The sequence below is a fragment of the Engystomops pustulosus genome, chromosome 8, assembly GCF_040894005.1.
Source record: "Engystomops pustulosus chromosome 8, aEngPut4.maternal, whole genome shotgun sequence".
Lineage (NCBI taxonomy): Eukaryota > Metazoa > Chordata > Amphibia > Anura > Leptodactylidae > Engystomops > Engystomops pustulosus.
The window spans coordinates 80,555,212-80,578,942 of record NC_092418.1 but is presented as its reverse complement, the minus strand read 5'-3'; the positions used below and the strand labels follow the sequence as shown (position 1 = coordinate 80,578,942).

The 23,731-nt window shown below is 39.7% G+C and overlaps 1 protein-coding gene across 1 annotated transcript in view; it reads right to left on the bottom strand.

The window, feature by feature from the left end:
* Positions 1–23,731, bottom strand: part of COL6A3 (collagen type VI alpha 3 chain) — a 93,476-nt gene that overhangs the window by 13,757 nt on the left and 55,988 nt on the right. Inside the window, exons 12-42 of the mRNA XM_072121452.1 lie at positions 22,499–23,104; positions 20,314–20,919; positions 19,362–19,699; positions 17,379–17,457; positions 16,662–16,807; positions 16,462–16,554; positions 15,890–15,943; positions 15,723–15,794; positions 15,598–15,624; positions 15,033–15,077; positions 14,597–14,650; positions 14,388–14,450; positions 13,520–13,585; positions 12,903–12,956; positions 12,014–12,049; positions 11,516–11,578; positions 11,371–11,433; positions 10,929–10,991; positions 9,473–9,535; positions 9,296–9,346; positions 8,801–8,836; positions 7,565–7,627; positions 7,358–7,420; positions 6,711–6,743; positions 6,588–6,624; positions 6,368–6,379; positions 5,154–5,647; positions 3,562–3,658; positions 2,455–3,153; positions 2,249–2,351; positions 1,729–1,814 (exon numbers count right to left, since the gene is read on the bottom strand). Coding sequence (XP_071977553.1) covers positions 1,729–1,814; positions 2,249–2,351; positions 2,455–3,153; positions 3,562–3,658; positions 5,154–5,647; positions 6,368–6,379; positions 6,588–6,624; positions 6,711–6,743; positions 7,358–7,420; positions 7,565–7,627; positions 8,801–8,836; positions 9,296–9,346; positions 9,473–9,535; positions 10,929–10,991; positions 11,371–11,433; positions 11,516–11,578; positions 12,014–12,049; positions 12,903–12,956; positions 13,520–13,585; positions 14,388–14,450; positions 14,597–14,650; positions 15,033–15,077; positions 15,598–15,624; positions 15,723–15,794; positions 15,890–15,943; positions 16,462–16,554; positions 16,662–16,807; positions 17,379–17,457; positions 19,362–19,699; positions 20,314–20,919; positions 22,499–23,104 — 4,365 coding nt within the window. The remainder of the gene's footprint in view (positions 1–1,728; positions 1,815–2,248; positions 2,352–2,454; positions 3,154–3,561; positions 3,659–5,153; positions 5,648–6,367; positions 6,380–6,587; positions 6,625–6,710; positions 6,744–7,357; positions 7,421–7,564; positions 7,628–8,800; positions 8,837–9,295; positions 9,347–9,472; positions 9,536–10,928; positions 10,992–11,370; positions 11,434–11,515; positions 11,579–12,013; positions 12,050–12,902; positions 12,957–13,519; positions 13,586–14,387; positions 14,451–14,596; positions 14,651–15,032; positions 15,078–15,597; positions 15,625–15,722; positions 15,795–15,889; positions 15,944–16,461; positions 16,555–16,661; positions 16,808–17,378; positions 17,458–19,361; positions 19,700–20,313; positions 20,920–22,498; positions 23,105–23,731) is intronic.

Sequence of the window (23,731 nt, the reverse complement as noted above, 5' to 3'; positions counted from 1 at the left end):
AGTGTATCCTGTTAACTGTGTAACTATTCCGTTCTTCCATTGTACTTATTTCTTGATGGAAACACCTAACATCTCTTAAACTAAAGCTGCTGGAGAGCAATGGGGGGTATTTTGGATTCAGTAGCTCAAAAAATACCCAGAATCAGGTTAAAAACTCCAGAAACATTAACATTTTTTAAAATTTATTCTAAAGTGTTATTGATGATATCTACACCTGACTAGAGATGAGCGAGTATACTCGTCCGAGCTTGATGCTCGTTCGAGTATTAAGGTACTCGAAACGGCTCGTTGCTCGGACGAGTATTTCCCCTGCTCGAGATCGAGCATTTAATTAAAAAAACACAGTGAAGAACAATGAAGAATAGAATAAAAACAGTGAACACAGTGAACACAGGATCATTTAAGTGAAAAACACAGTGAAAAACACAGTGAAGAAGAGATTACAGATGTTCGGCACATCTGCTTACTTGTCGGAAGATACGCGCGGAACAAAATAGTATGTGAAGAACAATATATATGTGTGAAGAACACATTGAAGAACACGGGGAGCAGCACAGAGACACCAGGGAGCAGCACAGAGACACCGGGAAGCAGCACAGAGACACCGGGGAGCAGCACAGAGACATCGAGGGAACAGCAGCACGGAGACATTGGGGCAGGGACACTGGGGCAGCACGGAGACACTGGGGCAGCACGGAGACACTGGGGCAGCACGGAGACATCGGGCAGCACGGAGACACTGGGGCTGCACGGAAACACTGGGGCAGCACGGAGACATCGGGCAGCACGGAGACATCATGCAGCACGGAGACATCGGGCAGCACGGAGACATCGGGCAGGGGCAGAACGGAGACACTGGGGCAGTACGGAGACACTGGGGCAGCACAGAGACACTGGGGCAGCACGGGGACATCGGGCAGGGGCAGAACGGAGACACTGGGGCAGTACGGAGACACTGGGGCAGCACAGAGACACTGGGGCAGCACGGAGACATCGGGCAGGGGCAGAACGGAGACACCGGGTAGCAGCAGCACGGAGACACCGGGGAGCAGCAGCACGGAGACACCGGGGAGCAGCAGCACGGAGACACCGGGGAGCAGCAGCACGGAGACACCGGGGAGCAGCAGCACGGAGACACCGGGGAGCAGCAGCACGGAGACACCGGGGAGCAGCAGCACGGATCCCGACAAGTAAGCAGATGTGCCGAACATCTGCAATCTATTCTTCACTGTGTTTTTCACTTAAATGATCCTGTGTTCACTGTTTTTATTCTATTCTTCACTGTTCTTCACATCTGCTAACTTGTCGGGAGATAATATACGCACGGTGAAGTGAAGAATAGATTGCAGATGTTTGTATACATCTGCTAACTTATCAGAAGACATTCTTTTTCAATTAAATAACACATTTTATTCCCGAACCATGGTCCCTTTGAAAAATGCTCGAGTCTCCCATTGACTTCAATGGGGTTCGTTATTCGAGACAAGCACTTGAGCATCAGGAAAAGTTCGTCTGGAATAACGAGCACTCGAGCATTTTAGTGCTCGCTCATCTCTACACCTGACAGTTTTAGGTGCAGAAATCAATAGGAGACATGTGGCTTTTAATACATTCAGTCCATCCAATCTTGGGATTCCTTCCCCAGCCTTTATCTCCCTCCACCAAACTTTTGATGAATTTCCCCCAAAATATCACATGTAGGATCCAAGATAAGTGTTGTTCTGTTACCTGTAGGTGATTCAGTGCTTGCACGTACTGTTACAATCTCTGGCTTTCTGCTGGTAAGCTCATCTGGTATTACTTCATTTTGTGTTCTGTCAGACATAAATGGGAATAGATGATATCCATTTAGTAAGTAATATAATATCTAACTAGTATAAAATTTAGCATAAAAATAATGTATAAAGAAGACCATCCTATCAAATTTTAGATTCTCATACACGTGAGAACAAGGGTGGCTGAACCTGATGCATTTGGCAGGACTGGCAGACTATCTTATATATATATCGACTATCTCCTCTGAAATAACATGAAGTACTGGCCAAATCAGGTATAGACGTGGGTTTTTTTAAAGGAGCGGGAGGGGGGGGGGTATCCAAAAAATAATTTCTGAAGCGTGTTGCTGGCTTAACTATTAGTAGACACTAATCTATGGAATATAGCGACTGGTGGAGGATGTTACATCTGCCACCCTAAACTTGTTGCAAATGTTGTTGGTATACATGTATTATTGGGTGAGATCACATACCCGTCATCAATAGGCGCATCCTGTGAAGGGCTAATAGGGTGATCATTCTGGAACCACTCACAATTCTTCTGTATTTCAGGAGAAAGGTGGAAGGCATTTTCACCTGTGAATAAAATAAGTAACTTAAAAAACTGCCTATATTCTTCCCATCCTACTGCCTACACTCGGAAGACACTAGGTAGAGTAAGGCAATGTTATCTACTTACTGCTGATAAATCCTGGTAGGTGCAATCCAAATCTCATTAGAGTCTCTTCATGAAGCTCTGATGCCTTATCTGCCTTCTTGAAGAAAACATCATGAGGCTCACTAGCCAATGAATTTAGCTGTGCATAATTCACCTTGTTCCCTATGCTTAGGAGGACAAAGAAATAACCCTTGCATTTGGCCTCAATAACAGTTTTACGAAGCTGCTCAAGCTCATGAGCCTTTACTTCTCCAGTCAAGATGAGGAAAATGACTTTCATGGTTCTGGGGTTGGGTGCAGCCTCAAATACATGCTCCACAGCATACTTGATAGCATTATTCAATGCCCGAGCTCCATATAGCTGTGTCATTTTGGTCTGGATAAATGCCTGAAGCTTCTCCTTTTCTGTGTAATCTGTCAGTCCAACTTCCACTTTCACAGGAGAGAAACTGGCATTGGATTGATGCTCGTAGGGGGCATGTTGGAGAACAGCTATGCGGGCATGATGGGAAGAAGATTTAGGTTCTGAGCTCAGCTCCAGTTGGCCTATTACATAGGATACAAATCCCTTGATCTCTGCAAACTGAGCTGGATTTGTGGAGTCTGAACTGTCTAGTAGGAAGGCTAAGTCAATGTCTACATCAGTAGCGGCTGAGCGTCGTAAACGAAGATCTCCTCTGGGGACAGAAAGTCCACATTCACTAGGTGGCTCACAGATATCTACAAATAAAAAAGTATTGAAAGAATTAATTGTTAAATCCCTATTTTTCAAGCAAAAATGTAATGGGTACCTACTATTCCAGATGACTTTTTTGTTTTAGAAAATGCTATTGTGGATGTACATGCAGAGTAACTCCATTTCTAGCCAATATATAACCAATAGCTCAGTTTTGGCAGTTTTACCCTCTGCAGATTATATATCTAATTCTCAGTTATATCATAGCTGGTAGATGGAGACTAGCTGCATAATGTCTGCTATACACTGCACACTGAGAATAGGTAATCCTGCTCATATCACATGCAAATAAAATAAAGTAGATTTCTATAGCAGCAAGTAAGCTGATCTTCAGTGAGGAGAGTTGTATAGTTTTTACTAAACACAGGATTTACTAAAAAAATGATGCTTACCCAGACACACATGGCAGGAGAATATTTTGCGTATGGTTTCATTGACCTGAGCACCAGTGCCAAGCACAAAAGCCTGGCCTACATCTGTGTTGTTAACCTAGAAAACATAAATGTAAAAGCTGTTACTAGGGGTGTAAAAGTTATCAAGACTGTAAAGATAAAGTTGGTGACACAATTTCTTTCCTCCATTATGTGGTTCTATGATTGTATACGAATGATAAATCATCATTTAGTTCACTAAATTGTAATACATATGTACTAGCAATTTCCTTAAAGTAAGTCAACTAAAAGACTCTTGCTCAAGTATTGCTATAAATAACTGTATGGTGCAACTAAACGTCAGTTGTTAATCCTAGAAGATCCCTGCATGTTCTTCTAAAGGATCTATCACCAGATCAAGGATTGTAAACCAAGCACACTGACATACTGGTGTGCACCCCCCCCCATCTAACAGGGTCTGCTCTTCTTTTAGCTTCTTATTCCCTGGTTTTTACAAAAAAGGCTTTTACAATTATGCTAATGAGCCTGAGGGGCTTCAAGGTTCCATAGGAGTTAATTTTTAAAGCCCTTTTTTCTTAAAAACAAGAACATAAGTTGCTAAAAGAACAACATATCCTGCCAGAGGGGGCACATACCAGTATGTGAGTGTTCTTGGTTTAAGATCCTTGATCTGGTGATAGATGTCCTTTAAAGGGGTATTCCCACAAAGACAAGTTACTTAAATGTACTCAGGATAACAAAATAACACATTCTCTCATTCAATGTTATGAACAAAAATACAGCATTTCTCAGATATAAGTCCAGCCTGTCTCTATCAGTCCTGGTGTACACAGTTTCAGTTGCCTCTAGACACTAAACTGTAACTTCTGACTTTAGGGTCAGCAGCCATTTTGCCTGAGGCTTCACAGAGCTTCTCCCTATTCCTGCTTCCTGCAATCTAGCCCAGCCCTCTGCATTCCAGGAAGGAGCTATGACTGATACACAGACACTGAATTCCTGCCGGGAGCAGCAGCAAGGGGAGAACTACAACCTACAGGCAGATAAGTTCCTTATTCGGGAAAAAAGGTATATAGTAGAGCTGACAGTAAGCGTGTGTAGCTGGGATGTAAAAATGCTGAGCTTGTTATATGCACATCATGGATCATGCATCTTTCATCTCTGATCTGTCTCATCCCTCTTTCTATGTGTTAGATACGAGTACAAAGTTCACAAACTCAATGAAAGTGTATATAAACCTGTACCCTGATAATCTAACCACATTGTCATCACATAGAACTAGAGAGATAATAATGTATCTGCTTAAAGAGTCCCCACCCCAAGTCACTGAGTGATAGGAGCTAAAACAGCAATATAAATGAGTAAAATTTTCAAGTAAGGGGTTAAAAATGGTCTTTATTGTGTAAACATTACTAGGGAATTGAAATTTGAGAATTTTCTTTCATGGGCAAACCTCTTTAATAATTGGCAAACATCACTCAAAACAGTAAAATTATTCTATGGACATCTCTCACTTTCTCTATAAAACAATGAACCATTGAACATCTTTATTTTTTTTAAATTCACTTTTAGTGAATTTAAACTACAATACTTGCCTTCAAAGCGTTTCCAAGTGCCCTGTCCTCTCGAGTTGTAAGGAATACAGAGGCCACACTGGCATCATATAACTTAAGCACAGCCTCATTTAGTTGTATGGAACCTCTAGTTGGGGCATTACTGAAGAAAACAGCAACTTTCCTCGCCAGGAACCCTCCACGTGCCCTCTTGAATGTATTTCGTGCCACAAAGGACATAACTGTGTCCAAGCTTCTCTGTTTGCTATTTGTTTTCAACTGCAGATCTTCAATCACTTTAAGGAGAGCTGGCTTTCTCAAACCTTCAGAAAAGCGGACCTCTGTGATGACCTCACTATTGTAGGTTAGCAGAGCCACACGAGCACCTCTTGGACAATTGCTGTCGGTAATTGTTAGCTGGTTGACCATTTTTAAAACTGCATCCTTCATGTTGTTGAACTGGTTGCGGTTCACATCGGTAGAGGTATCAATAGCAAACACTAAGTCAGTGGGGTACACGGGACATTCATTTGGACCTGAAGAGTGTAGAGCAATCCAGAATCAATTTGCAACACAATAAGAACTCCTAAGACATTAAAAAATTACACATTCCAATTACACAAATCACTACTGATTCTGGTAACTATATATCTAGTAATCGTAATCTAATAGCAACCCTACCCCTTTTCCCTGCCACTGCCACACCTTCTTTTTGGAAGTGGTAAGGGTGGGTGAAAATCTCAGTTTGCGCAAATTGGGTAGAAAAAGATGTAATCATAGGGTTTAAACTTTTTGAGAATAAATTATGGTTATTTCAAAATATAGTCAAAATATTGGGGCACATTAACTAAGGGTTGCACGCTGCACTTTAGTCGGACTGTGTGCGTTCTTTATGCTAAAACAGCTTGCACAGGTATTTAAGAAGTGTCTGCGTTGTGATTGTGTCGCACGCGACCCTTTTGTGGCACAACTGCGCTGCTTCCATGTGACACAAATTAGGGGGCGTACCATCGGACTGTCCTAATGATTCGGACCAAGCGCCGTATTTATCTTTCAAATTGTGTTGCACGCCCTATGTTAAAGGTGCACCACAAAAAAGAGATGTTGGACCAGTGCGGGGAAGCGACACATTTATGATTTCGGGCGCATGATCTTAGTGAATCACCGCACCCAGCATTATAGACCGACAATGCACTTTCAGTGAACTCTGATGACTTTGTAAGTAAATGTGGCCCATCTTGTCTGATTCTACTTACCATAGCAACATGCTGTAAAAAGGATAGACAGGATCAAGCACCATGAAAAACAAAAAAAGAAATCATTAGAGACAGAACTAAAAGATTTTGACTAATTGATTCAATGGCTTTGGTAGGACATATACTAGTTTCTTGCTGTGCTGGGAGTTTGGAGTACTTGTGTATGGGTAAGAAGCCCTTGATGTAGGGAATACTACTTAAAAACTTGCTAAATACTTACGGCATGTGTTTTTGATATGCTTAACAAGATCACAATGCTGTGAAAGAAAAGAACAACACAATTATTAAGTATTGATATCTGGTTGAAAAGATGTGGCTTTATTTATTATGACCCAATACTTACATTTCTTGAGCCACCCCTCTCTCCCTTCAGGCCCTGGAGTAAAATAAAAAACATTATTGGTATTGTAGCTGCAATATTGTATCATTATAGGCCTCATGCATATCACTGGATTTGTGTTCTGTTATGTAGCCCCATTAACATTGGCTAATTTAAGGTACTATAGACTATTATGGTGCACGTTCATTTTGCGGTGCTTGCAACCAAGTCTCAACGCACTGTGAACTTGCAACATGAATAGCGTAGGTCCTATTCTGCTTAGATTTGCGGGATGGTCGGTTATTTCCTATGGATATTGACAGGTTAGATGGGATGCAACCATGGCACATGGCATGTTGCTTGTGGCATGGAAATTTCACATGGTCACTTGGATGCAGCCTTAGGCTCTATTTACATCTGTATTAATAATTACATTTTTATAGCAAAAAATTAGAAGTCAAGCTGTGAGTGACCATATAAATAGAGCCCAATTAACCTGACTGACAATGTAGTCTGTTGGGTTGTGTTCCCTTCTTTCGCCTTGCTACCCAAATGAATAGTGCTATGCTATTTTATTTCGATTTAACCTTCCATCCAATTTCCAAGTTTCTTGCAGTGCAGTTGTGAAGAAAACACATATGCATTTCAGAGACTCTTTCTGTATTACTTACAGCTGGTCCTGGATATCCTGCATCTCCTGGAGCACCCAATGTACCAGGATCGCCAGCATTGCCCTTGTGATAAAGAAGACAAAATGTGATAAATTAAATTACCGTACATTTAATATCAACAGAACCTCACATTTTGCATTAATAAGCTCCCTGGCTACAAATATAAGGCTGAAACAGTATATCATGTCGCCTTTAATTTACACTTACCCTGCGGCCCCTGCTTCCTTTAGGTCCAGGATCTCCATTTGGTCCCCTATCTCCAGTGTCTCCCTAAATATAATATAAAAGCAGTATAACATTTTTTTTATATATTAACAGTCAGGGTAGATCTTTAGGTCAGTTGAGGTCTGACACATGGATCACGTGCCAATCAGCTGTTCTGGCACCCCTCAGGGCCAAAAACCCCACTGCAGGGAGCCGGAAGAAGGAGACTCCATCCAGAGTATAGAAGTGGCACCTGGGGACTACAGCATTTAAGAGGCAACTAGTAATGGAAATGTCCTTGTCTTCTCTTAGTGTAAGATATTTGTTAAGTGTTTCAGCAACTGAAGACAAATTTGCCAGATTATCAGGCCAAATTGGCAGACTAAATGGGTTTCAAGGTCAAATGATTGTTTCTCTGTTGATGCATATATTTTGCAGCACAACTAGATAATAGGGATGTGCTACTGCCAAACAATGAAAGTGTATGGGTGAGGTATGATCATAGTAGTAGGCAGCACTGGCACCAGCACTGGGCATACCTGGGCAAGTGCTGGGGCCCAGAGATGCAGAGGGTCCACATAAGGCTGTGCATAAGGAATCCATATTGTGTGAGGGGGGCTATATCTAATGAATCCATATGAGGTGAGGGGGGCTTATTTAAAATAACCATGAGGGTGTTGTTTGGGATGATAAATTGATTAATATTTTAGGGAACAGGAGGCTGTTTTAGTTTCAGAATTTTTAATTCTGCTAAGTGAGTTCGCTGCAAAGGGGCCAACTAAGGCTCTGTCGCCCAGGGGCCTATTGAAACATGGAGCCGACTCTGGTAGCAGTCAGTAAAGGAAGCGCCAATCGATCCGTTGTATATTGTAGGTCTGCACTCCATCTCCATCTAAGTATTAGGGTAGTGGCAAAAGGCTTACACTTATGGGGGAGATTTATCATTGATTTTACTGGTGTATAAGCCAGGAATTGTGACTTTTCCCACCTTTAAGCCACCTTCACACCAAGAGGGTGCAGTGCACTAGCTATAGTTTTCACCGGCTGTGAATTGATCCGGGCGCACGGTAATGCGCCAGATATACTAATGTGCCGGCCCTAGATAAATATCCCCCCCACAGTTCATACTACATTGCTGTGCTTTGAAATCATTATAAGAAAAACACGAACCTTATGTTTCTCAGGAATGGAGAGAGGGGAACATTTTATTAAAGACCCTCCAGTCATTCATACTATTACCTTTGGTCCTGGGTATCCAGGAAAGCCAGTTTCTCCCTAAAAGACATTAAGTAAATTCAGTTTTCTACATAAACAAAATTAACGGCTGAAGAATTGTGCATTAATATGAAGGTAGGGAAAATAAATGGTTGAGAATATCATAATAAATTTTAAAGTTTTTAAGAAATTCCTCTTTTACTAAAACCAGGGAGCTTGCCATTCAGGATATAGAAATCCTTTGCATGCATTATAAGCAGTGTGATAAATTCTGCTGGCAATGCTTCCTAAGTTCATAGCTGGCAGAACTGAAAGAACATAGTCAAGCGTAAAACAGCAGGTCCAAGTAGTAAAGATTCTGGCTCCTGCATAAACCATAAAGAAATTGTAGAAAATACAAATATAGTCCAAGAACGGGGCAGTCTATTTACCGAGACATATGCAATGATGTAAAGTTCTGTTCTTATACTATTTCCTTTTATAAAGCACATGGAAACACAATAGGAAATTCCAACTTACCTTTCTGCCCTTGAGTCCTGGTTTTCCAACTCCATCTCGCCCATCATCTCCCTATAATAATGAAGGTGAGTGAATATACATGGAATTACCAACATTAGTCCCGTGTCAGATTAGCCCAGATATTCCCAATATGATAAAACAATTGGACTATCAAATGTTTAAAGAATATGGACTCACTGTCTCTCCACGTGGTCCAACTGGTCCATCAGATCCTTTAGCTCCAACATCTCCTGGTTCACCCTTTAGTGAAAAGTAATGGAAATGGCAGTTAAAATTACACTTTAATAGCATTAAAAACGTCTAACTTCTGTAGTTGTCCAGCCAAATAGGGATGGACAGGATTGTATTAAAGTAGGTTGAATCCCTACATCCCAGCTGTGAGACCTAGGCCCCAACTGACCACCAATTGCAGTGACATATAGTAAAAGTATCATAAATGTTGTCCTCTCCACTGTACATAAAGATGCATGGCATACAGCTGTGTACATAGGGAAAGATACGACATGTCCTATCTTTTTCCCGTGTATGGAGCGGTAACGGTTCGTGCGCCCATTACTGTCTATGGGGGACGTATGTACGGCCGCAAGCTTGTGTAAGCTTTGTGTAAATGCAGCCTTATGGAGACATATAAGTTATATAGGTCTCATTAGATTAGACTTACCTATTACAAAAAGCACATGTTATCTGCTAAAAAGCTATGAAGTGTCACCCAGAAATAGAGGGATGAAATATATACTGGTTTTTCAGTGCTACGTGGTGTTTGACCAATTTCCAACTGTATGACACAGAACTATCCTTATGTTCTTAAAGGTGTGATTTTCATCTTTAAAATGATCGGAGAAGCGTGGTTCTAGATGATACAGGGCAAAGGAAAACAGCATCCATAGTGATACTTTCCACTCCTGCTTCTCAAATTGACCCCTCGCAAGCAAAAAGTGACTTTATAAGCAAGAAGTGGATCTTTTCAGCTCATTTGCATATGACTTTGTAGTTGATTGGGTTATTTTAAGCATTAAAGAGGGAATTCTAAAAGGGATATCTGTATGCTTACTTAAGAGGGCTGTTAGTTCAGTGGTGAAAATGTTCTCTTTAAGGCCAGGATTAAAATTTTGAAAAAATTATTTATTTCAATGGAAATTGCCACAAAGATGAGAAATAAAATGGTCTTGGGAAATAAAGCACATAATAAATTTGCGTATAGTGTGTTTATTTGGCCATACACTTCAGATAGCCATCAGAAGGACATTCATCCAGCTGACAGCTTATCCTGAAGGCTTGGCTCGATCATGATTGCATATTTTATAAGTAAGGAGACAGGAATAAATCACTGCCAACAGTTCTGGAGGTGGCTTAAGTCCTCAGAACATAAGGATTAGACAAGTCTAAAAGGCCAATAATTCTCCATCTGCCACTATGGAAGAACTCAAATGCACACTAGATTAGATAGTTGGCCAGGCCCATCAAAATCAGTGGGTTTGGACAAGAGTTTTTTTTATGAACAGCTCTGTAATATATTTTTCTAGATAAAAGGGTTTCTTTCCTATATATTCTCTCAGGCGTGAGAGGGATTTGTAAATTGTGATAGGGATGTATTGTAATGTGTAGAAAAAACAAGAGATGGATGTCCACAAACCTTGCGTCCAAGTTGTCCAGGTCTTCCTCGATCACCAGCAGGTCCAGGAGTACCTCCGGGCCCCTAACAAAATAGATGATGCAAATATATGAGTCAGACTCAATAGACTGATCCCCCTTCCTCTCCAACACATGCAAATAATCTCTATTTAAAGATATTTTTAGAGTATTCTTGAAATTTAAACATATGAAAGTAATCTCACATCACGCAGCCCTCTAAAGCTGATAAGAGGCTTCATTACAATTTCAGGAAAATCTTTTACTATGTGTCTTCAATGTTTATTACATGTTGTCTAATCTATCTCCATGACTTCAAAATAGTTTTTTGGCATCATCCCCCTATGGAGTTTATCATGTAAATATTAACTATTTGATATCAATTGAACTGATGGGGCATCAAATTTTGATTGAGTTACACAGAAGAAAATGAGTAGTAATCTTACTCTTGGTCCTGGGAGACCTTGCTCGCCTCTTGTGCCTGGAGCACCGATCTGTCCTGGAGAACCCTGAAGATCCAATACACATATACAAAGTCAGGGGTTGAATATGAATGAGCAGCTACCATAATACAGATTTGTAGTCATCTACCTGAGGACCCCTTAGACCTTGTTCTCCACTTCCACCTGCAACACCAGCTCCTCCTCTGTTACCCTACAAGACAGTGTCAGAATTGTATTGGAAGATGTTTGTACACATATCATATGATAAACAACAAAAACATAATGCAATGACAGCCATAAAAAAATCATGCTAAATACAGGCAGTCCCCGGGTTATGTACAAGATAGGTTCTGTAGGTTTGTTCTTAAGTTGTATTTGTATAAATTTTATAATTGTAACCCCAGCCAAAAATGTTTTGGTCTCTGTGATAATTGGATTTTAAAAATGTTTGATTCTCATAAGAATCAGGATTAATAATAAAGCTTCATTACAGACACCTTTGATAACTGGTATTGCTGTCTATAGCCTAGGGCTAAAGTACAGTAAATTACCAATTACCAGAGGTCCGTTTGTAACTAGGGATCATCTATAAGTCGGGTGTTCTTAAGTAGGGGACCGCCTGTATTAGCTCATTTATATATCTTACCTTGAGTCCAGGAGGACCTCTACGACCCGGAGCCCCCTGTTATGAAAAACAACAGGAAAAAACAAATGAAAAATAAAAATGCTAAAATTGTTATAGAAATTAAAATATTTTGGTCAATGTCATCTGATAAGTTATTTCAAGGTCTATAGCTGCTATGGCTTTCCAGAACTTATAAAAGACTTTCAATATTTTTATTTTAGACATACAGATCAATGTGACCCGTCCAACCAGTAAAATGTCTCATTTGGCTTGTTCTTTTTTTTACATTTTACATATTTCCCAGTGAGTAAACTTCCTTAATGGATGTAAGCAACACCTCTAGGTGAAATACATGTGGCTGATGTATCATGCCTTGTACATCGGCTTTTTGGCACACAAGGCATAAAAAAGACAAAAAGTCTTCAGGGAAAGTATGACCTAACCAGCTAAAGTTACTATACCCTGCACCGAAACACTGGCACAAGTTATAGCTGGAATCTACGACAGGTGGGACATGCTGAAGAATTCAGATCCAGCCAGAGGCGGGAACCTCTTAGTAATTCCACCATGTTGCACGCTGCATGGGCTGATGATGGAGACTGGTGCACATGACGCCAATCTTAAAACATCGGTACAAGGTGCGTCACTACAAGGTCTCTACAAATTGAATGCACATGGACTCATAAGGGCAACATTGCAAAACATAGTGAAACGGTATATTCAATCAAGAAATCAAGAGAGAGACATGGCAGATTTAAGTCCACTCCACACTTAATGCTTCTGTTGTGGACTATTACATGCATTTGCTGCAGAATTACTCTTATATGTTGCAATTGGGTAAATCTGTAGTTCAGACTTTTAAAAAGAGTTTGTGCAGATTTGATAAATAGTCATCCAGAGTATTACTTACAACTTTTCCTGGACCACCAGCTTGTCCTGTAGGACCATCTCTTCCAGGCTCTCCCTGTTAATAAAAGAAAGTCACAATGTTTCCCATACTAAAGGAATTTAATGAAACCGCATGCTTTTTTTTCTGTAGAATTTTATTAAATATCCTTTTTAATTTAAGAGACTGAAAACAATAAAAAAACATGTTGCTGTGTTAAGTGAATGCACAATTCTCTTATATATTCAAGAAATGGTAAAATCTCATGGAGGAAATGCTAAAAAATGGGATAATTTGAATAATATAGCATAGTTTTCAATGTATTTAAACATTTCTGCAGTGTTTGTTATATAATCATTTCCCCTTTTTATTTTATAGGAAGTAAAATAGTATGTACATGTTTTAACATTGGATCCTATAGACAGCCTAGAAGTCTACTTAAGATCCATATGATTGTTACATTTACATGTTATATTGACCAACTGTAAAGGAAAGCACCATAAGAACAGCGTCTTCAGTCAACAAAAAAAAAACCTACAAAAAATATAGTTACAATGGGCATCGGATATTACTTACGGTTATCTTAATCAATGACTGGAACTATGGATGAATAAGTAAATATGAAATGAGAGCTACTTTACCATACTTCCGGCCTCTCCCTTTGGTCCTCTTGGTCCTCTCTGAGTAGAGTCTGTTCCTGGCTCGCCCTATTAATAAAGAAAAATGAAAGGCAATAAATTATATTATTTTTATTATATATTTCAATGCCAAAAGACCAAGCCAAACATCAGAAATAACAATAACCAAGGAAATCTTTTGTGTTTTTGTTTACAATTTTTCTTTTTACTAGAGTTAAGCCAAAAAGTAGAGTTTCATGGGATGTGGCAAGTGCTTTATGTGTTTTAGAACTATTTTTATTCCTTCCTTGAGACTTTGAAGGGTCAAGAAAAAGGACATGTCTAAAAAGATTCTGAAAGTTTGTTTACCACAGATTTCAATACTAGAGAAATAATATCTGCCCATTAATTGTAAGAAGTGCCCTGTTACCCTGCTGCATGGAAATGGTTGATCTTTAGTCTTTGCGGTTTACATAACCAGTCAACCCATCAAGTAGAAGTGATTTACTAGACAACACAGGTAGTTCTGTGTTAGATAAGGAACCACATGTATAAGTCAGGGTAGAAAACTATAAGCAATATAGAAGGTATGAAGACCATTCCTGCTTTTCGAAGACCTAACCCACTTGTTTATTACATGAACATGGGGCGACATTAAAGTGGGAATAGGTTATACTACAGAATTAGTTTGCTAGATGTCTTAGATGACCAGTTTATCATTGAGGGGCTTGTTGGAAGACTATACTATAAATGTAAGGAAACAGCAGCAAATAATTATGTTCAGAAACAGCAAACACATAAAAAACCTACATACAATTTTGGAAGATTTCCATTTAACACTTCGTTAAACTATTTCAACATAAAATGAGTTCCTTGTAAAACGACATCTCACCGGATCACCACGAAGTCCTTGGTCTCCTCTTTCACCCCTCTGACCTTTCAGACCTTTTTCTCCCTATTAGATAATAATAATCATTACATCTTTGCAGTCTCTGTCATGAATTTGCAGTCCAATTGGTGTTTGTGAGAACTAGCTGATAAAACTAGGAACTACTACTACTAAGAACAAAATTAAAAGAAGTGTAAAACAAAATAACAAACCCGTGGTCCGGCGCTGCCTATCTCTCCAGCAGATCCAGGGGTTCCTCTTTTACCCTAAAACAGAACAATGAGCACTTTATCTCATTCTTTACAAAAATCTTCAGTTCTTCTGACATTTTGGATATACCAGTAATAGCAGTAATGGAAGCTTTATTGGTGGAATAGTGGCATATCCTTATATACTTAAATAATAGAACTGAAATAGTGTACACATATGTATTCAACAGTGCACCCATATATACAACATGTAAACAACAGTGTACCCATATATACCACATATATACATCAGTGTGCCAATTTATACAATATATAAGCAACAGTGCACCCATATATACAACATATATACAACCATTTACCCACATATACAACATGTATACAACCGTGTACCCATATATACAACATGTATACAACATTGAGCAGTGTGCTGTGCGCTTACATCTTCTCCGTCAATACCATCTAGGCCGATTTCTCCTATTTCACCCTGTGGACAAATGATATATTAGTGCCATATTTACATGATATATTTATGAACAAATATAATATGAACTATAGCAACTGTATACAAAGCTATAGCGCTTTAAAAAGAACATGTAATAGTATATTTGTAGTCCTATCTATGGCCAACATGACACTGTATCGATGGAGGAGCTTATATATATTTTTGAGGGAAAAATTTAGTATAACTTGTATTGTATTTATGTATTTCTTTCCTCATTCTGGGTGCAGGGGTCCAGTGGTTGGTGCTGCCTAGTGATCTGATTGCTAATTGGACTCAATATCAATAAACACAATGGGGGTTATTTATCATACGCTGGCACGTATGATGTTCCTCCCACTCCTCCAAAGTTCCAAAAATATCTGGAGGCACTCACTGGTTAAGAGGTGACTGTATATTAATAGACTCGGACAGTATGTTATCCTCCAGTATAAAAAATGGATGTGTTTTGTTACCTACACAGGTTAGAGATATTATGATGATATTTTTTTTGAGTTTTCCTTACCTTATCTCCAGAGAATCCACGAGAACCCTAAAACAAAGACAAAAAGTAAATTCTGTGTCAACTCTAAAACCAGATGAAGTGTAAATAGTTTCCATACAGAAGGATGAAGAAAAAGATACCCCTACCTTGAAACCTCGTAGACCTGGACATCCTCGAAAACCTTGTGTTCCATTTGTGCCAGGAGGACCACGTTCTCCCTAAGGAATAGGACACCAAACATTTTATAATTATCTTTAATAATTGTATAATTAGTAAAAAATTGGATAGGAAATTAATAAATAGCACTACTTACAGGCCCACCTTCTTCTCCTGGGAAGCCTTGGTGGCCCTTGAGGCCTGGTGCACCCTACAAAATATAAGACATGAATTTCACTTGAATACATGAAAGTTACCATTCAATTTATGAAACAGTTATCCAGGCTGATGCATAAACCCACATATTTGTTCCCTAGTCTGTCCATTATGAGATGAATCAAGGTGTCCATTCACCTTTAATGGCTGGTAAATGGACACCTTCTATATCTTCTTCCTGCAACTGCTTTTCCTGGCTCAAACATGTTTCCAATGGATAAGGGGGTATACATATAGGCAGATTCTGCCCAAAGGGTTGGACAAGTTCTAAGATATTTGCCTTCTTAGGGTTGTAGGGTAACCATCATGCTCATTAAGCTAAGGTATTTTGTGTGTTTAGTACTGTCCTTTTTTGTCTCGTAGACGTTTACATGATTTTTTTTTACCTACATTTCGTTTGTTTTTCTTTTATTTTTCTGTGTTTTTTGTTATCATTGAGACATGGACAAGGACTCTTTTTTAATAGATTTTACTTTTCTTGGTTATCTATATACTCTCTGAGAATGTCTTTACCTTTGGTCCAGTGACACCTGGAGTTCCAACATCACCTCTCTCTCCAGAACACTTGCAAGGAACTCCGCAGCAACCCTTCTCTGCAACATTATCCTGTGATTGAGACATGATGTAAGAGTCACTTCTATTCCGAGTCATGAACATACAATTCATTGAAAGCACCATTGTATTATCAGCTGCTTAACAAACACTGAACTCACCAATTCTTCAACAATCTCGTAATCTAGATCAACACGGTTTAGTTTCAGTGGGTTATTGTATGTGAATCCTCGGCCAAATTCTAGCTGCATTATTTGATCAAATTTGGGGGCGCTTTCCAATCCCACAAAAAGCAATGCCCTTACTCCTATGGAGATACAGAGTTTAACAAGATCAGATCATTCTGCAGTTGATTTGTTCACTACAAAAAAATACTCAAACATAGTAAAGCTTAGTGATATAGTTAATATAGAGCACAATAAATCATTAAAAAAGGTTAAAGGGGTTGACCACTTTACTTCATGTTTTTTGTAATGTGTGTGTAAGTGTGGCAGCAAGATATTAGATAATTCTCCAATATACATCTATTAACAGTTCTTAGTAAGGTGAAATCTCTTGTCTTTTGTCTCATCATCCAGACATTTCTGTCCATAAAATGGCTGCAGATGGAGGGTCATGTGATCTCAAACTGGTGATTAATCATGGACAGATAGAGATCACATGAACCATTACCCATTACAGTTTTCATTCAACAGGAAGCTCTACTGTTTACTTCCTGTGGATAATAATCTGTCCCTGGTCATGTGATGTCACACAGGTGCACAGCTCATTATAACACACAGCTATGATTAATCTCTGAGATATAACAAGCTGTGCACCTGAACATCAAGTGATCAGGCACCGGGTTACCAGTATTTGTCTTGTTAACAGTATTTTACCTGCGGTTTGCAGAGATGCAGAAGCTTGCTGTAGTTCAGACATGGGGGCATCAACACCATCTGTTATGTGAACAACCACCTGAACACAAAACAAAGATCTGTCAAAGATCAAATAACTAACAAGTCTTACTTTATATGTAGTGTTGTCAAATACAATACACATACTTAAATTAGCACATGAAAGTGCTGATTTCTTCCCTACAGTGAGTGGTGTTTCTGAACACTGTTATCAAGTCCATACACAGCAGATATATAGGGAGAGGGGGTTAAAGATAAAACTCCTTACTCACTGGAGAAAATATCCCTATCAGTTCTGTTAGGAGATCACTCTAAGGATTTATGTAAACTTTAAAGGGAACCTGTCACCAGGGACCTCATTTTCACTTAAGACATGTTGCAGAAGCCCATTACAGCTGGATTGCAAAGATGTCTTTCTCAGGTATGTTTTGGTTTGGATGCACTTTAAAAAAACATGTGACTTGTCTGTGCTGCTCAATCACTCCCCAGCTCAGTGCTCAGCCTTTGTGATCCTATACAACTCCTCCCTCATTCTGTTGTCCCTTGTTCCCAACCCTGTATCTTCTGATTTTAGGGTTGGCAGTCATCTTGGTTTTCTGTCTGACGGCCATGGAGCTGAGATTTCTCTATCTCTCTCTCTCTGCTCCCTGCACTCTGGCGCCTCCCATTCCACGACAGAGCTCTCACATTGACACAGACACTGACTTCCATGCTGGCAGCAGCATGAGGAGTGTAAAGCTACAGATATATAAGTTTTTTATCTGGGGGGGCACAGCAGATCTCGAAGTGTGTTCGGGAATAGCAGAGATGTAGGAGAGCTGACTGTCATTGTGTGTAATATAGAACGAGAAACGGGCGGCGCCCCTAGTGCAATAGGTCACTTATAAGTGAGATGAGGTATTAGAGAGTATCTGCTCACCTGAAGACACCTTGTGTCTTATGCGTCTAGAGTAGATACTTTTTGTTCTCCGGTAGCTGTGGCTAGGGTGTGCTGCGTCTTCCCGGGGTCCGGTACAGTGGTAGTGCCGGATAGGGAATCACAGGGATGTAAAGGTTTGAAAAAACCGGGTTGGTATAAGACGCGCTGCCCCAATTGAGTTGTATCCGACACGGTAGTGGAGTATAAGATATTATTTATTTAGAGGATAAAAAGGACTACGCGTTTCGGGGGTGGTCTACCCCCTTCCTCAGGTCCGTGATAATTGCTTGAGCGCCAGGGTTCAGGGTAAACACAGGACGCTGTTCCCGGTGTTCAGGGTGAACACAGGATCGCCGGGGTTCAGGGTAAACACAGGACGGTGTTCCCGGTGTTGAAGGCTGTGTGGCTGGTTTCGGCGCGAAGTCCTGTGTTTACCCTGAACCCCGGCGATCCTGTGTTCACCCTGAACACCGGGAACAGCGTCCTGTGTTTACCCTGAACCCTGGCGCTCAAGCAATTATCACGGACCTGAGGAAGGGGGTAGACCACCCCCGAAACGCGTAGTCCTTTTTATCCTCTAAATAAATAATATCTTATACTCCACTACCGTGTCGGATACAACTCAATTGGGGCAGCGCGTCTTATACCAACCCGGTTTTTTCAAACCTTTACATCCCTGTGATTGTGTGTAATAGGCATCTCTTGGATCTCCTATATTTAATCTGTCTCATCTCTATTTCTATGTGTCAGATACTAGTACAATGTTCAGAAGGTAAATGAATATATATATACCTTGTATAAACCTGATATGACATTTTTAGCTCACAGAACTAGAGGGATGATAATGTGTCTGCTTAGAGAGTCACTGGCCACACCCTGGAATTTTGCACTGACCAGTCTAGGGAGTAATAGGAGCTAAAACAGCAAACAAATTTTCTTTCATGGGCAAACCCCTTTAAGATGAAGGTATGGGTATGGAAAATATTGTAGGATTTATATCAGTTATTAAATCACTATATCAATGTTTAAACTGTCATATCCCTTACCTTAATACTGGTGTCTTCTCCAGAGGTCTTGAATTTGTTTAGATATGTTTGTAGGGTTCGGCCATTTAACACAAATGGTCCCCGTGTGCCAATTGCAAGGATTTTGTTGATTAGTTCTGCACGATATTCTGAAAAATCAAATGCCTCAACTGGCCCTGTTCTTCCCTGAGACAAAACGGCAACTTTCACAGTTGGTTTCTTGTCTCCGCTGCAGCTTATTTTCTGCAGGTTGGAAATGCGTTCCAGTATCTGTCTCAGTTTGGGTTCCAATCCTCTATATGTATTAAAGACATTTTGTCCGTCCACATCAAATCCTATAATCACTTCCAGGTTACACTCTGCAAGGAAATCATAATGTTATTCCACAATTCCATCTATTATAAATGATGTAACTATAGTATGCACGTATTGAATTCGATTTCTGGATCTCCTAAGAATAACGTTAAATTGTGTCTAACCAATGTAGATTTAAAGTATGTAATTATACTGTTATTACTCTCTTCAATACAATATGATAGGCAAAAAGTATAATGCAAAAATTACATTTATTAGCTCTAGCATTTTAATGTAAGCAGTTGTTAAATTAATGGTTAAGGCACAACATTTAGGTAAATTTTGCCTTATAGTAAGTGCGGGCCGGATATGATATAGGTAAATAATCTGATGTCTGTAATTTATACAGTAGGGTTATATGATTTGGAGAAGAATAACAATGCAAATCCTGGCTGGACTATTAGTAGAGAGTCCATACTCAGTGATTGACAGCTATCTCTAAATCATTGTTTACACAGGAGGCTGTCAACCACTGAGTGTGGGTTGAGTAAAAAGGACTCTTAACAGGAGCCAAGACATAAATCAGATTGGCGTTTGGCGTTTTACATCATGGCAATTAACTGAAAAATAAAACAAAATTATACAAACAAAAATTAACAATGAAAAAGTGAACACCTACCTCTAACAGCATCAGTCCCACCGGGACAAACAATTCTATGTTGTAGAGCGGTTTCAAGAGTGATTAAAATCTGTTCATTCAGCTCGGAAAGCTCTTGAACAACAGGCACTCGGAAGGCACTTGCTGGATCACTTGCTATTTTGGCAACTTCATCAGTAACTATACTTCCCACACCAATGGCAAATACTTTGACTCCTTTGCTAGTCAAAGCTTGTGCTGAAGCTTGACCTTCGCTGACTGATTTTGCCCCAGTGATAATGAAAGCTATTTGTGGGACACCGGCATCGATTCTACTGCCTGCTGGCTTTACAAAGTGTTTATCTTGCAAGTGACGAATAGCAGCACCTAGATTGGCCACACGTCCTCCCTTATACTCTGCCTTTGTTACGGCATCCATGATATCATCTCTGTCTTTGTATTCTTTCAAGAAGAACTCATCTGTCACATCTGAGTTGTACTGAGCCAGGCCAATTTGAATAGCATCATCTTCTTCCGCAATGGCATCAACTATGCCAGACACAAATGTAAGAACCTCTTTAAAATTGTCCCGACCCAAGTTTATGGAGCCATCCACAAGGAAAACAATATCAGCTTCTTTCTTGCCAGCTGAAATAATAGAATGAGATTGCATTTTTTAAGGCATTTGTATTTGCTCTTCCAGAAAGTGGATCCCTACTGACAAAAAAGCGGCTTATTCAAGAAAACTAATGTTGTACACAGAAAGAGAAAAAGCTATTGTTTCTATCCATGGTACAGTGAGGCAGCAGATGGGAGTAACTAGTATCTGGGGTCTGATTGGGCCAAAAGACGCTTTTTCCATGTAACGTGACACCAGTACTGGATATAACACATGAAGCCAAGCCAATTAAAGGCTGCCAATGAGGTTCATTATAATTTATTGGCTCACATGTATTAAAGTGTTTGCGCCAGTTTTCTGTCTGACTTTTCACTGAAACAAATGAGCAAACTGATTGCACATGTATTTATGAATTGCTTGCCCCAGTTTTGTGAGTCCGCCACAACACAAAATTCTCCACCTAAAGGGGCGTTCCACTGCCAATTTGTATTGTGCAACACATTTATTATTGCAACTCAACAGAATTGTGTCGCACCAAAAAAAAAAAGTTGGTGCACAATTCCCGAGCAGTGCAGCGGGCGCCAGATTAATGAAGACCATGTGCTAGTATTCAGTAATCTAGTGCACGCTGCACATTAGTAAACTGCATCTAGTGAAGTGTAGTTTACGCTACTTTTTATAAAAATGGACCTTTATCTTTTAGTTAAAGGGAGTCAGTCTGCACATTTTATCAAATCATACACCATCATTAGACAGTTACTATTCAAGCAACTTTAAAAATATCAATGTTGTGGTTCCTCACAGAATAGGACATAACAATCTTTGACCTCCATCAATCACAAGCAAGGAACCACACTGATCATGACAGTGGGGTCCCATTCTCACTCATGGGTGACTCAGCAGGTCCAACATAAATCCTACCTCTTCATTCAAGGGTGGGCAAGAAATTGCCAGGCACAGCTGTCAGGTATCTCTGATTTTCCCATTCATTATAACAGTGCTCAGTGCTGTACTCTGCAAATTACAAGGCTCCCATAAAATTGTAAGAAGAGGTAGGACACATGCTGAACCTGTTGATCCATTAAGTGATGTGATTGGGGACTGCCTATCTCATGAACGGCGAGGATCCCAGAAATCCGACTTCCAACAATTTCATAATTATCACCTAAAATGAATGTGCTACTAGCTAACTACTGTAGGGAGGGGAAAGATAAAGATGTCAATAAGAACCAGAAAGTCTAAGGTTAAAAGATAGTTTACTGCACAGTATTCAGGACCTTTCTTAGCTTGAGTAAAGCCCTGCTTACACTTGCTTAGACATCTTAAACTTTTCTCCATATGCCTTGTTCTAATATGACTATAAATGACAACATAGAAATGTTTAATCATTGCACACATTTAGTGGAGTGATTGGTTTGTTAGGATAAAATGTGCCGACAGACTTCTTTAATGACAGTGAGACACTAAGAGCTTTAATAGAAGGATATCTAAATCAATCTGAAAAATTGTATACTACAATTATGTTGTGTATAATATAGTAGATCAAATAAAAATGTAGATTAGTATATAAAAAAACATAGTTTAGTATAGCAGTGAAAGACTACTTACTGCCTGGTGGTTCTGGTAATGATGGTGGCAAAGTTGGTTCAACAGGACCTGTAAAAGACCTGAATATAACATTCTCAATGTTTGAGAGGTCCCTAAATTCTCTGACCGTGAAGAGATAGCGAGGGTCTGACACAATGCGTTCTACTTCATCTCTGTCAGCACTGCCACTGGCTATAGCAAGAGATCTGATCCTGTTGGCTCCAAGTATTCTGGCTGCTCCAGCTACGTCATCTTCAGATTTCCCACCGGTAAGAAGGACCAGATATTGTGGCACACCTTGTTCTATCCTGCTTCCGGCTGATGTTACAAAATGATTCTTGGCTACAAAATCTAGAGCTTTCCCTATGTTTAATGGTTCCCCTCCTTTATGACGCAGACGACGAATGTTTTGTAACAACGCAGGTTTGCTCATGTAGGTCTTCAGAAGGAACTCTGTAGTGGGTTCGTTGCTGAACTGAACCAATCCAACCCTTACTTTATTTGGGGCAATTTCAAAGCCCTGGACAAGTTTTGAAATAAAATCCCTAATGTTGGCAATGCCATCAGAACCTGTTTTTGTCGAGCCATCAACCACAAAGACAATATCCCGTCTATCAGGGTCGAAATCTATAAAAGTAGAGAAAGATGACATTTCATAAGCTTATAGATAATGACCTGTAAATTATAATACTGATATGTACAATAACCAATAATATTAATCTATGTGCCTTCCAGCTCTCCCAATAAACTAGCATATGTCTCTTCTACCTTTACTGTAAGCTGCATTGGCAAAAAAATTAGCCATGTGCCAGATTTTCTGTTTCTCCATACCTTTTTGTGCATTACTAGAAAAGGAGCTTGACATAATTCTAGTCCAAAGTAAGCTGAACAAGTGGCACAGATGTTAGAGAATGGGGCACATTTACTGAGGAAGTAGTAAAATGCACTAAAATTGCTATTTTCATGTATAATGCTGGGTTCGGCGATTCAGAAATCATGAATCTGTCACTTCCCCACACTGGCCAGACAGAGTTTACCATCTTTTTTTGCTGCACCTTTAATGTAGGGTGTGCAAAACTATTTGAAAGTGAAATACAACATGTCCCCTAATTTGTGTCGCATGGAGGCTAGCACAGCTGCACCACAATAGCAGCACACTTCTTAAATACCTCTGGAAACCGATTTCCATCAAAAGTCCAAAAAAAGTGCAGAAAAAGCCCTTAGTAAATGTGCCCCAATATTTCTAACATGTAA